The 12,497-nt window shown below is 38.1% G+C and overlaps 1 protein-coding gene across 10 annotated transcripts in view; it reads left to right on the top strand.

Annotated features, from left to right (window-relative positions):
• Positions 1 to 12,497, top strand: part of RBL2 (RB transcriptional corepressor like 2) — a 105,582-nt gene that overhangs the window by 17,984 nt on the left and 75,101 nt on the right. For all 10 annotated transcript variants that reach the window (XR_009181559.2, XR_011646302.1, XR_011646303.1 and 7 more), the window contains 4 exons: positions 1,759 to 1,919; positions 2,012 to 2,076; positions 2,964 to 3,150; positions 7,252 to 7,418. Coding sequence is in view for 5 of the 10 variants with exons in the window: in XM_058280011.2 (XP_058135994.1) it covers positions 1,759 to 1,919; positions 2,012 to 2,076; positions 2,964 to 3,150; positions 7,252 to 7,418 (580 nt within the window). In the remaining 5 variants the exon portion in view is untranslated. The remainder of the gene's footprint in view (positions 1 to 1,758; positions 1,920 to 2,011; positions 2,077 to 2,963; positions 3,151 to 7,251; positions 7,419 to 12,497) is intronic.

Genomic DNA, 12,497 nt, shown 5'->3' with positions numbered 1-12,497 from the left:
ATAAATACGTCTAATAAGATGTATTTAACGTATATAATTTTTCATTGAATAGCGTAATTCTTTTTTTTCCCCAAGCCAAATGGTGTCCAGCTTTATTAAAGAGACTTTCCATAACTATCATAGTATTTCAGGCAGGACATGGGCAGACAATTATTAACAATATACAACAACTTTCAAACTCCCTTCTTCAATGGACTACCAAAATCAGAAAGCCACTATAAAATCCAATGAAGTCTTCATTTGATGCTCTGAGCAAGGGAAGTTTAGAATGAGGGCTGACATTTCACATTTAGCATGTTGTTTAATACCTTTTCATGAGCTGACCCTGACTTTCAGGAAATGAAATGAAAATGGCAGAATTATCCACAATCTAAAAAAAAGTTTCACTCCTTTGAGGGATGCCATTTCCATGGCATCACTGGAAAGTACAGTTTGCCTGACATTCTGGTAACCAATTTTTTTGGGGTCGGGCCCCAACAGGTCTCTGGGTTTAAGGGAGTCAAGTATATGTTGAAGGCAGAGAGGGAAAAGAGGACATGAGGACATAAAAACAAATTTTAGTTTTCCCACACCACAAGGCATCTTTGCCAAGGAGAATAGTGTGTATGAACATTAGGGAATCCCTTCTCTTGGGAGTAAAGAGGAAGTCTCAAAAACTAGAGGGGAAAAGGTATTTTCTCCCATATCAACCCAGCTTTGGAGACATTCTTTTTTTTTTTTTCTTTTTTTTAATAGCTGGGCTAATAAAAAGAATTTATTTGGGAAATGGGGAAAAGAACAGAGCTTGTTGAGAAATGGGAAAGAAAGACAGAAATACACACCAGATTTGGTGTGGGCTCCTCTAGGCAGAGAGAGCCAGAGACATTCTGTTAGTGACATTTGCCCCCTCCCCAAAAACAACCATGAAATGTTTTGTGTGCTAACAACATATCTTTAAAAAAAAAAGGTAAAACAAAATTCTGCGTTTTTGTAAAACTTGATAAAAAATAGTACTTAAAACTGTACAGTCACCTGAAGTACCCAGTTATCAAAAATGCACACACTTCACTTGGCATCTCTAGCACCTTCAGCTTTTTGTGTCTGGTCTCCATTTTCTGCAGGGTTATTCCATCCTTGACAGCATCAGCTTTTCCTTTTTCCCTTTGGGTACTTTCTCACTCTTCTTTGCAGGGACCTTCTTAGGCTTGGGTTCTGGCTTTGGAGGAGCAAGTTGAGCAGGTAACCTTGTAGATCTTCTCTGTGGCTTGTCCTTTTCCTTGGCTTTATCTCCTTTAACATCCCTGTCAGCTTTTCTCTTGGGCATGGTGGTGGCGACTGGACTTGGGCGCTGGATGCAGTGATGTAGTGCTGTAGGGGCTTTGGTCAGTCTGGAGGTTGTTCTCACCTCTTTTTCTTCACACTGCCCCTCTTTTTCAAAGTCGTGCTTTTTTCTTTGTAAGACTTTTTGCAAAGTTATACTTTATTTCTGTGTTTCTCAGGTCTTACAACAATATACTAAGTTATATTTTGGTCTTTCTCTTTTAACCGTCTCCAGATAGATAATTGAATAGCTGAAATCCTTCAAGTAGTGATATACTTTACCCATGTCTCCTATTTTTTGAGGTAAATTTAAATAGAGTCAATAAATTAGGCCCATATATACTATTTCCTAAAATACTCATAAGCTAAGTGCTGATTGAACTCTATTATTTATGTTTTGGTTTATTGGTAATTTGGTTTAATGAATTCTAACTGTACTTTGTGATTCTATACGTATAGGTCTATCAGAAGATTTACATGGTAAGGAATCTAAACCTTCTTCAGAGCCACCGTGTGTCATTGAGAAACTCTGTTCTTTACATGATGGCCTAGTTTTGGAAGCAAAGGGAATAAAGGAACATTTCTGGAAGCCCTATATTAGGAAACTTTATGAAAAAAAGGTTTGTAAGCAGCAAAGAAGTAATGTGAAAATGTTTTCTAGGGAAAAACTTGTTTTGATATGATGTCTTAAAGATCTTTTCTTTCATCATAGCTCCTAAAGGGAAAAGAAGAAAATCTTACTGGGTTTCTAGAACCTGGGAACTTTGGAGAGAGCTTGTGAGTACTTCTGTTATAAAACTGTTTTAATATTTTGAATTGTGTACTTAAGAAATCCCAGAATTTTAAGTGTTTTATTTGTTCCCTGGGAATTTAGGATAATGTTTTGTGGGAGAGTATAGGGAAGCAGTAAAAATTCTATCTACTACTACTACAACCACATGCTGTTTTTCTTTCTATAAGTAAACTTTATTTCAAGTTCAAAAAATAATACACAAAAGCAGATTATGGAAGCAGTACCTTTAAAAAATTCTGTCCATGCACACTTATCTTATTTAATCCTGAAAATAAACTATTTGTTTCTCCAGTGCTCATAAGTATAAATAAATGAGCACATATCAGCTAAATGACATGACTAAGGTCTCCTTGTAAATGAAGAAAATGAAGAAATAAAAATGCAAGATCCATATTCATATCTCATAAAATTAAATCTCATTTCTTTTAATTTATTGAAAATCATATTACTGTTCTTTAAAGATTTATTAGTTAAGCTTTTCTCAGTTATATTTTTTTAATAAATTATTTTGGAACTTTACAGATGAAAAATGATGGAGTAGCAGTATTGCGGTTTTCAAATGTGCCTAGAGCAGCTAGGGAAGATAGTTAATCTTCTTACCAGAAACTGCACTTACTAGGCAGCTTGGTTCAGGGTACTCACCCTGAAACAGTCCCAGCAAAATATACTTACTGTATGATGGGCAAGCAGAGTGTAACAAGCTTGTACTTTATATTTATGCTATTGACTTATTATAATTAAAAGTGATCCCATGAAAATTTAACTTTCTAGAACTTTTAGCATATAAAAAATGATATAATTAAATGTCCTAAAATATTAAAATGGCAGTTCTATGAGATTGCACTTTTTGTCTGTATTTTTTTTCCTACAGCAAAGCTATCAGTAAAGCCTATGAGGAATATGTTTTATCTGTCGGAAATTTAGATGAACGAATATTTCTTGGAGAGGATGCTGAGGAGGAAATTGGGACTTTCTCAAGGTGTCTGAACACTGGTTCAGGAACAGAGACTGCTGAAAGGGTACAGGTGAAAAATATCTTGCAGCAGCACTTTGACAAGGTGAGTTGATCCATTCCAGAAGAGTGAAATAAAGGAGCAGATGCGCTGGAGACTTGGTTTAAGTTTTGTAATTTTTCTTTTATTTCTTTTACTTCCGGTATGAAAAAAACAGCTCTTAATTGAAAAAGTTATCTTTTTGTTTATTGATTTACTTCTTGTTAACATCAGTTTTCAAGGTTTTGAGTCAGGTCTGAAAAAAAGCAAATTTAATATAAATTTAAATGACTATATTGTGTCAGTAGATGGTGGTATAAAAAAGATGGGCCAGTAACATACAGCTTTACACATAATGAGCATAGGCATTTAGAAAATGTTGTTTGACCTGAATTGGTACCTTCATCCAAGAGATTGAATTTCTAAGAAACTGACACTCAGCAGTCTATAAGAAATTCTGTTAAGCTGAATTTCAGAATTGTGTGGTGTTATTTCAAGCAGACACTTAGAATGATGGAGACTAATAGTTTCCTTCCTGTTATGTGGTGTTCACAGAAACTATGCAAATTCTGATAAGTGCCTACAGAGGCAGTGTGGATAATTCCAAGGTGGCAACTTATGTGTAAGTGAGCTGCGTCAGACTTGAGACAGCAAGTATCCTGAATATATTCTATGTGCCCGGTTGTGTCCTCGACACTGGGGATATAGCACTGAACAAAACAGCAACAAATATCCTATTTAAAAAGGGATATATTCTAATCTGGGGAGATAGACAGTATATAACCAAACAAGTAAATATATGGTATATCAGATAACAGTAAATGCTATGAAGAAAATTAAAATAGAGTAGTAATAGAAAGTAATGGGGGAGGAGAAAAGGAGTGAGGTCTTATGCTGTTATATATGGAGTGTTTGGGAAAGGTGTGTCTGAGGAGGTAATATTAGCAGAGACCTGAAAGAAGTGACAAAGGAAGTCATTTGAATATCTGGAGAAATGCCTTCCAGGCCTTTCTTGAAAGAGACATAGCAAGTGTAAACCCTTGAGGTAGGAACAGGATTGGCATAATTGAGAAACAGTGAGAAAGCTAATGTGGTGGAGTAGAATGAACAGAGGAAGAGTGGTAGGAAGTGAGGGCAAGGGTGCAAAGGATCAGGCAGATCATGTAGAGGTTTGGGAAGCATTGTAGGGATTTTTGCTTTTCCTCTGAATGAAATGGAAAACCATGCAGAGGATGTTATTGAGAAGAGTGACTGACTGACTGGATCTAACTTATATTTTTAAAGGTCTTGTCAGGCTGGAGGCAAGGGTGGAAGCAGGGAGTCAAGAGGGTATTGCAGAGATTCTGGTGTTAGTTATTGGTGGCTTTGACTGGGGAGATGGTTATATTTGATCAGAGAATGGAAATAAGTGCCCACAAGATTTACGAAGGTTTGAATTTAGGATATAAGAGAAAGAGAAAGCAACATGTTCAGTTGTTTTGATGGTATAAAGCTAAAGACCTTACAAATGCCTTTAAGGTCCTAAGTAGTCTGGCCCTTTTTACCTCTTTTAGTTCATCTCCTGTCATTTTCCTATGCACCTGTTCCACTCATGCCACACTAATCTTTTTTGGTTTTCAAATATGCCAGGCATTTCCCCCAGCTCAGAACCTTTGCACTTGTTTCTTCTGCCTAAAATGTTTCTTTAAGATATTCATATGCCTTACTTTCTGACTTCAGTCATGTGTCTTGTAACCTGACTACTATATAAAATAATAACCACCAATATTCTCCCAACCCTTTCCCCCTCCTCTCTGACTCCATGTTTAGTTCCTCTTAGTATTTATCATTGTCTGCCAGTAGTAGGTAGGTAGGGTAGGTAGGTAGGTAGAGAGAGAGAGTTGTTTACTGTCTGTCTCCCTGCATTAGAATATAAGTTTTATGATTCTGTGACTAGCGTTGTTTCCAGTGTTTGGCACATAGTAGGTATTCCATAAATTTTTGCTCTTACCATTTATTGAGAGCAGCAACCCAGGAAAGAGCAAGTAGGGGGAGAAAATTAAGAGTTATGGTTTTAGGATTCTGAGCAAGTTTGGTTTGATGATGTCTTTTAGGTATCCAAGGAGAGAAGTTGAGTAGGCAGCTTAGATATACAAGACTGGAGTTCATAGCAGAGGTTAGAACTGGGTATATATGTTTGAGAGTCATTCAGGATTTGGATGAGTTTTAAAGCCATGGAATGAAGAGAGATTACCTGGGGGTATGAATTGATAGAGAAGAAAGGAGGTACAAGTACAGAGCTCTGAGGCATTCTAAATTTTAGATGTTTTCATTGCAGAAGGAACATCCTACTTTTTTCCCCTAATATTTAAAAAATATCAGCTTAATTTTTATGCCTGAGTTAAAGAAAAGTTCCTTTTGACCAGAATACACAGGAAGCGTTAAGCTAATAAATTAAGTAGTGGTACCCAGAAGCTCCATGCTAAGAATTCTGGGCAGCCAGCTTTTTTGTGCTAGCTACATCTAATTTTATCTGTGAAATCACTGCTACCTGTGGGTAATGTGGTTATTTGTGGCTGACTAACATTGTGTCTCCAGGAAATGTACAAGGTGTTTTGTTTTGTTTTTAAAGATTTATTTATTTATTTATTTCTCTCCCCTCCCCCCCCACCCTGGTTGTCTGTTTTCTGTGTCTATTTGCTGCGTCTTCTTTGTTCACTTCTTTTGTTGTCAGTGGCATGGGAATCTGTGTTTCTTTTTGTTGCGTCATCTTGTTGTGTCAGCTCTCTGTGTGTGTGGCACCGTTCCTGGACAGGCTGCACTCCTTATGGGGCGCACGCCTTGCAAGTGGGGCTCCCCTACGCGGGGACACCTCTGCATGGCAGGGCACTCCTTGCGTACATAAGCACTGTGCATGGGTCAGCTCCACATGGGGCAGGGAGGCCCGGGGTTTGAACCGCGGACCTCCCATGTTGTAGATGGTCGCCCTAACCACTGGGCCAAGTCTGCCGCCCTGTATAAGGTGTTTTTCCTTTTCAACATAGCCTCCAGTTCCTACCCAGGGAAGAAGTTGTCTGTAAGAAGAGAGCTCTGGGCAGGAAACAACCTTCCGAATGCAGTTACCCTACCCAGATCACCTGTTGACTTAAAAAAATAGAGAGAGAGAGAGAGAGAGAGAGAGAGAGAGAGAGAGAGAAAGGGAGAGAGAGAAAGGGCATGAATTTCTTTGAAACAGAATGGAGGGCTTGGCCCCATTCTGGCTTAAGTTACAGAGAAAAGCATAGAGACTTACATGTGCTTCTCTGTATCTGATGAAACTTGAATAGTTTGTTCTGTTGCCAGGTGAATATTTTTCTAGGTGTTATTAAAACTGTCTCTAGAATAAGTATGTTTAATACAGGGAATGTGGTTTATCTTAAAAATTAAAAGACTCTATTAAGCTCTCTTAACCTTTCAGAGTTTGTTTGGAAAAATTGGCACAGATGTTTTATTAGCATATGTACTCATGTGTAAATTCTCTGAACCAAGTCATATTTTTTTCATGTTTACATTCAAGAATGTTGACTTTATTTCCCTGATCTCTCTGTTTGAGAGGGGAAAAGATAGATTTTAGTAGCTAAAGGTAGAGAAGCACCAAAGAGACTAATGAAGGCTACTCTGCATCGTTACCTTTTGTAGGCATGTATATGCTTTATTTTCTCTCTGAAGCAAATTTGATGATTTAGATGGGCTTTTGCTAAATCATGGATTTTATTTGGCCAGATTTCATTCACAGCGGTCCTTTGTAAATCTTTGGTTATTAGCAAAAATAAAGGTAGATGGGAACTGTGAAATTCTCTTTTTCAGAGATGAGAATGATGTTCTTAACTTTTGAAAATTAGTTTTGTCTTGCCTTGGGGTTTTTGGTGTGGGGGAAGGCATAATGAAGTGATACATCTTATGTCAAACATTTACCTTTTAGTTATCTGAAAATAAAAAATTGTCCTTGTACACATCTTCATATGGATGGTGGTGGCTTTTAGTAGTGTTTTGCTTAAATTCTAAGAATGATGGTATTTGAATCACTAAAATTTATTTACATTGTAAAGGTCAAGTCTGATTGGCTTAAGCTCACATTTTGAGGTAATTGAAAGTCTTTCTATCTAAAATAATGTTCTTTTTTCCCCCCACTTAATTTTTCTTTTCTAGTCTAAAGCACTTAGAATCTCCACACCACTTACTGGGGTAAGGTACATTAAGGAGAACAGTCCTTGTGTAACCCCAGTTTCCACAGCTACCCATAGCTTGAGTCGTCTTCACACCATGCTAACAGGTCTCAGAAATGCACCAAGTGAGAAATTGGAACAGATTCTAAGGTTTGTTTGAGTCCTGTTTGCCCTCCAAGATTTGGTTGTTGACCATTTTCCAATTTCCTGTTTTAATTTTTTACTATCATTACTTTAATTCTTAAGCGTTATCTTAATAATACTTTTATATCAACTGCATGCTGTTTTAGTATGTAGAGAACATAGCAATATAAAGTACATAAATAGAAGATAATCTCTCCTCAGGTTTCTTTAATATAGTACAGGAAACAACAATTAACTATAGTAGACCTATAGAATTAAGCACCAAACTGTATATTACCACTATGTTCTATCTCAAGATTTGGGCGGGGGAGGGCGAGGGAGGATCAGTGAAGATGAGTGTTATCAGAAGACTGTGAAGAAGATTGAAACAGAACAAAGTACTGAAGGGGGTGTGTGGGATTTAGAAAGATGGAGTGGGAGTCCCACATGTAACTTTTTTGCACTGTAAACCACACTGAACCTGAAAAGGAAGTTAACTGCTTTTAATTCCTTTGGTCTGCCTTTGGTCTGATAGGGATGTCAATGAGCATTAGTGAAAAGCAACCCTGCCCCCCCCCCCCCCCAAAATTATATATATATGGGATTTGGTTTTGTGAAATATCAGTATGATTAAGCACTTTTTTCTTCTTCATTTTTTTCATTAATAAAGAGACGACCTTTATGTCATTTAACTAATTTAATCTGTTCATCTGTGCATCTTCCTGAACACTAGAGGAGCAATTGAGTTAGTAGTTGGAATTAGATGAGCTAAAAGTGCCTGGACAGAACTTTTTAGTAATGCTTCTATAATTTGTTGAACTGCCTTTTTCTGTTACTTTATTTTTTTGAATTTGAAATATTTATGTATTTATTTTGTTAAAGCACAATAGACTGTTAGTACCTTCTGTCTAACCTTTGGCAAGTTGATTTAAAAAACTAACCTGCAAGGCCCATCATAGTCCTATAAATTTATGAATTGATGACTTAAATCACATTTTATTTCTGTTGGTACAATGTCAAGAGGGCCATGAATATCTTAGTAAGTTTCCACTTATAGCTTGGCTTTTTTCATGCTGAGGTTAACTAATTTTTCTTTAGATTTTCCTGAAGTCTAACTTTATTTGCTTGTCATTAACACTCAACAAGCTATGTCTCTTCCTAAGTCATTGTATTTCAGGTGGCTCTTGTTCTACCTTGAATTCAGAAGCATCTTATAAATATATTGTCTTAATTCCTCTATATTCCAGATATCTTTATAATCTCTAAATCAGACGTGGCAGCTTCTTTAATCTTAAGTACCATTAGTGTGGTTAAAAATTGCCAATAGGTACTAGGTAAAACCAAAGGATCCTCATCTTGTAAAAAGGTACATGTATGTTGTATTCATAAATAAAAGACTTTTTACATATGATATTCAATAGTAATCTCTAGGAGGATTATAACCAAATTTTATTTTCTTTATAATTTTCTAAATTTGCTACATTTTTGCAATGAATATGTATATTTATAGTAAAGGAGAAAACAGTTATTGCAAAAGCCCACATGATGATAATTTGATAAATGCTTCTGTGTTGAACATTTGTTGCCTTTCTAATAAAATCAATGAAATAAACTTTGTTTGGTAGGGATATGAATATGATTAATGGTTTGGTTTGGTGGGGAATAGAATATGATTAATGGTTTCTACCCCTTTATTCAAATTTTTCCCCAGGAGTTCTCAATGGGAATTGTACTGGTTTCCAGGGAAACTTTTTTTAAAAATTAGTGTCATTTTATTTTATTTTATATTTTATTATTTATTTATTTTAAAAAAAACTTTAGAGTACATAAATGTTATATAAAAATTTAAAAAAAATTTAGGGTATTCACATATGCCCACTCCCTCCCCCACCCAAACTTTCCCATACTAACAACATCCTTCATTAGTGTGGTGCATTCATTACAATTGATGAACACGTATTGAAGCACTGCCTTTAACTGTGGATTATAGTTTACACTCTGTCCCACGCAATTTTGTAAGTTATGGCAAAATATGTAATAGCCTGTATCCATCACTGCAATGTCTGCAGGACAATTCCAATGTCCCAAAAATGCCCCCATATTACATCTATTTTTCCCTCTCCCTCCTCTCAGAAACTCCCTTGGCCACTGCCTCCACATCAGTGATAAAAGTTCTTCCATTGCTGGAATAACAATAAGTCAGTACTGCAATAATATTAAGTTTACTTTAGTCCATTGTTCACTCCCCAATCTTGAGGATTTGGAGATGGTGATGCTCACTCCGTCTCTCATTGAGAGGAGGCTTAGATCCCATGGGGCAGATGGATAGAATTCTCTTTTTTTTTAAGGTTTATTTTTTTACTTATTTCTCTCCCCTTCCTCCCCCACCCCGGTTGTCTGTTCTCTGTGTCTATTTGCTGCGTTGTCTTTGTCTGCTTCTGTTGTTGTCAGCAGCACGGGAATCTGTGTTTCTTTTTGTTGCATCATCTTGTGTCAGCTCTCCGTGTGTGCGGCACCATTCATGGGCAGGCTGCACTTTCTTTGGTGCTGGGCGGCTCTCCTTACGGGGCGCACTCCTTGCACGTGGGGCTCCCCTATGCGGGGACACCCCTGCGTGGCAGGGCACTCCTTGCGCGCATCAGCACTGCACATGGGCCAGCTCCAAACGCCCGGGGTTTGAACCTTGGACCTCCCATGTGGTAGACGGATGCCCTAATCATTGGGCCAAGTCCCCCGCCGGATGGAATTCTTTTGCATGCAGTTGCATACTCTCTCTGTTCCTTGGGATGGGTGTTGTCCATCATCATCACCTTGTTAGTTGTCCTAGGTGAATCCAATAAACTAGAGAGTAGATGCTGCAACTCTCCTTAGATTTAGGGCTCAAATGGCACAAGGATGAACCAAAGATTTAAGTTTCTTGGACATATATCTGTCAAGTATAGTACTAACTATAGGTTCAGATAGAAGGGGCAGAAGAGCCATGTGTAGGGAAATCACAAATGAGTCCAACTCTGTCACACTGGGGAGCATAAATTCCAAGGTAAAGGCCACTGGCAGGGCACCAAACTCCTGAGCTCTCTGCCCTTCCTATAGTGTCTGGATTTCTCTAAAGCCCTCAATAGCCCCACCATTTGAGGCAGTATTTACTGTGGCAGTTAATGATCCTGCTGAGACATACATAATTGTAACCCCTGGAATGATCTCCTGATTCACTTTGAAATCTCTTAGCCATAAGAACTCATTTGTATTTACCATTTCCCCATTATGGTCAAGGTCTTTTTCCAGGTGCATTGCTAGTTGGCACTTGGTAGTAATCATTCAGTACCAGGGAGGCTCATCCCCAGGAGTCATGTCCCATGCCAAGGGGAAGGTAGTATGTTTATATGCAGAGTTTGGCTTAGATAAAAGTCATCTTTGAACAACAGGGAGGCTCTCAGGAGGTAACTCTTAGGCAACATATAATACTAGGCTAAGTTTCAATTTCAAAAGGAAAAGTTCATAAATACAATAATCAATATCAAGGGCCTGGCACAGTGATCTGTCCTCTTCCACTAGGCACCGCCCCTGTACTTGGGGGATTCTTGCAGTCACATTAGAGAATGTAGCAGAACTCCCCAGGATGGGAATTCGATATTTTGTTATTGTGTGGATCTCCACCCACTGTGACAAGACCCCATGAACATTTGAACACATTCATATGCCTGAGAGGCATACCCCAGGTGAACCCCCTCCTATACAACCCCCTATCACCGACACACTGCACCAATTCCTCCCCTGTCACAATTGTGGCCATTTTGTGATCAAAAACCTCTCCAAAGATAAAGCCAAGAAAATAACCAAATAAAAATAAGAAAATGAAATAATACTGGAATTTTAAAAAATAACATATAAAATACAAAAAAAAGTTTTTCTAAAATTTTTTTTTTTTATTAAAGATTTATTTTTATTTATTTAATTCCCCTCCCCTCCCCTCCCCTCCTCCGGTTGTCTGTTTTCTGTGTCTTTTTGCTGCGTCTTGTTTCTTTGTCCGCTTCTGTTGTCGTCAGCGGCACAGGAAGTGTGGACGGCGCCATTCCTGGGCAGGCTGCTCCCTCCTTCGCGCTGGGCGGCTCTCCTTACGAGTGCACTCCTTGCGCGTGGGGCTCCCCTACGCGGGGGATACCCCTGTGTGGCACGGCACTCCTTGCACGCATCAGCACTGCGCTTGGGCCAGCTCCACACGGGTCAAGGAGGCCCGGGGCTTGAACCGCGGACCTCCCATGTGGTAGACGGACGCCCTAACCACTGGGCCAAAGTCTGTTTCCCTAAAATTTTTAAACAATAAAAAAAACTTTTTAAGGGATTATGTCTTTTATCACTGTAAGACCTGTTGTCTTACATGTACAATAACATTTTCTTCCCTATATTCCCCTAGTGTCTTATACTATTTTCATTTATCTTCAAAGAAGCTTTTTAGTATAGAAAACCCATGTAGAGAATATAGGGGATTCCCATATACTCAATACTCTCTCTCCTTTCCCCTCTCCCCTATTAATAACATTTTACATGTGGATGGTACATTTGTTATAAATGATGTACAATTATTGAAGCATTGCTACTAACCATGGTCATTGGTTTACATTATGATTTACATTTTGGACTGTAAAATTTAAAATAACCTGTATTCATTATTGGGAGATCTTGCAGAACAATTCTAATGCCCTAAAAATGCCCTGTCTTCTATCTGTTCTGTTCTTCCCTCCCCGTCCCCTTAGGACGTATGATAACCACTAAGTTTCACTTTTTGAAGAATAAGATTCATACTTATTTGCAGAATACTGAAGCTTGACATATTGGTCTGTTTTCTTTTATTAGGCACTGCCTATGTTCTCAAGAGACTCTTACCCTTCTATTTGAGAACATAGCATGACTCCCCAGGATGGGAGTTTAATTTTTTGTTGTTGTTGTTTATTGTATATGTCTCCACCCACTGATATAACACTATGACAAGGTGAACACTTACGTATTCCATCGAAGCCTGCTCCAGGTGCACCCTGTCCTTTATGCACCCTACCCCCTCACATCCCAAATCCAACACTACACCAGTAATCCTCCCCTGCTGTATTT

The sequence above is a fragment of the Dasypus novemcinctus genome, chromosome 18 (genome assembly GCF_030445035.2).
Source record: "Dasypus novemcinctus isolate mDasNov1 chromosome 18, mDasNov1.1.hap2, whole genome shotgun sequence".
In the NCBI taxonomy this organism is placed as follows: domain Eukaryota; kingdom Metazoa; phylum Chordata; class Mammalia; order Cingulata; family Dasypodidae; genus Dasypus; species Dasypus novemcinctus.
Note: the sequence above shows the minus strand (reverse complement) of the source record. Positions and strands in the feature narration are given on the sequence as shown.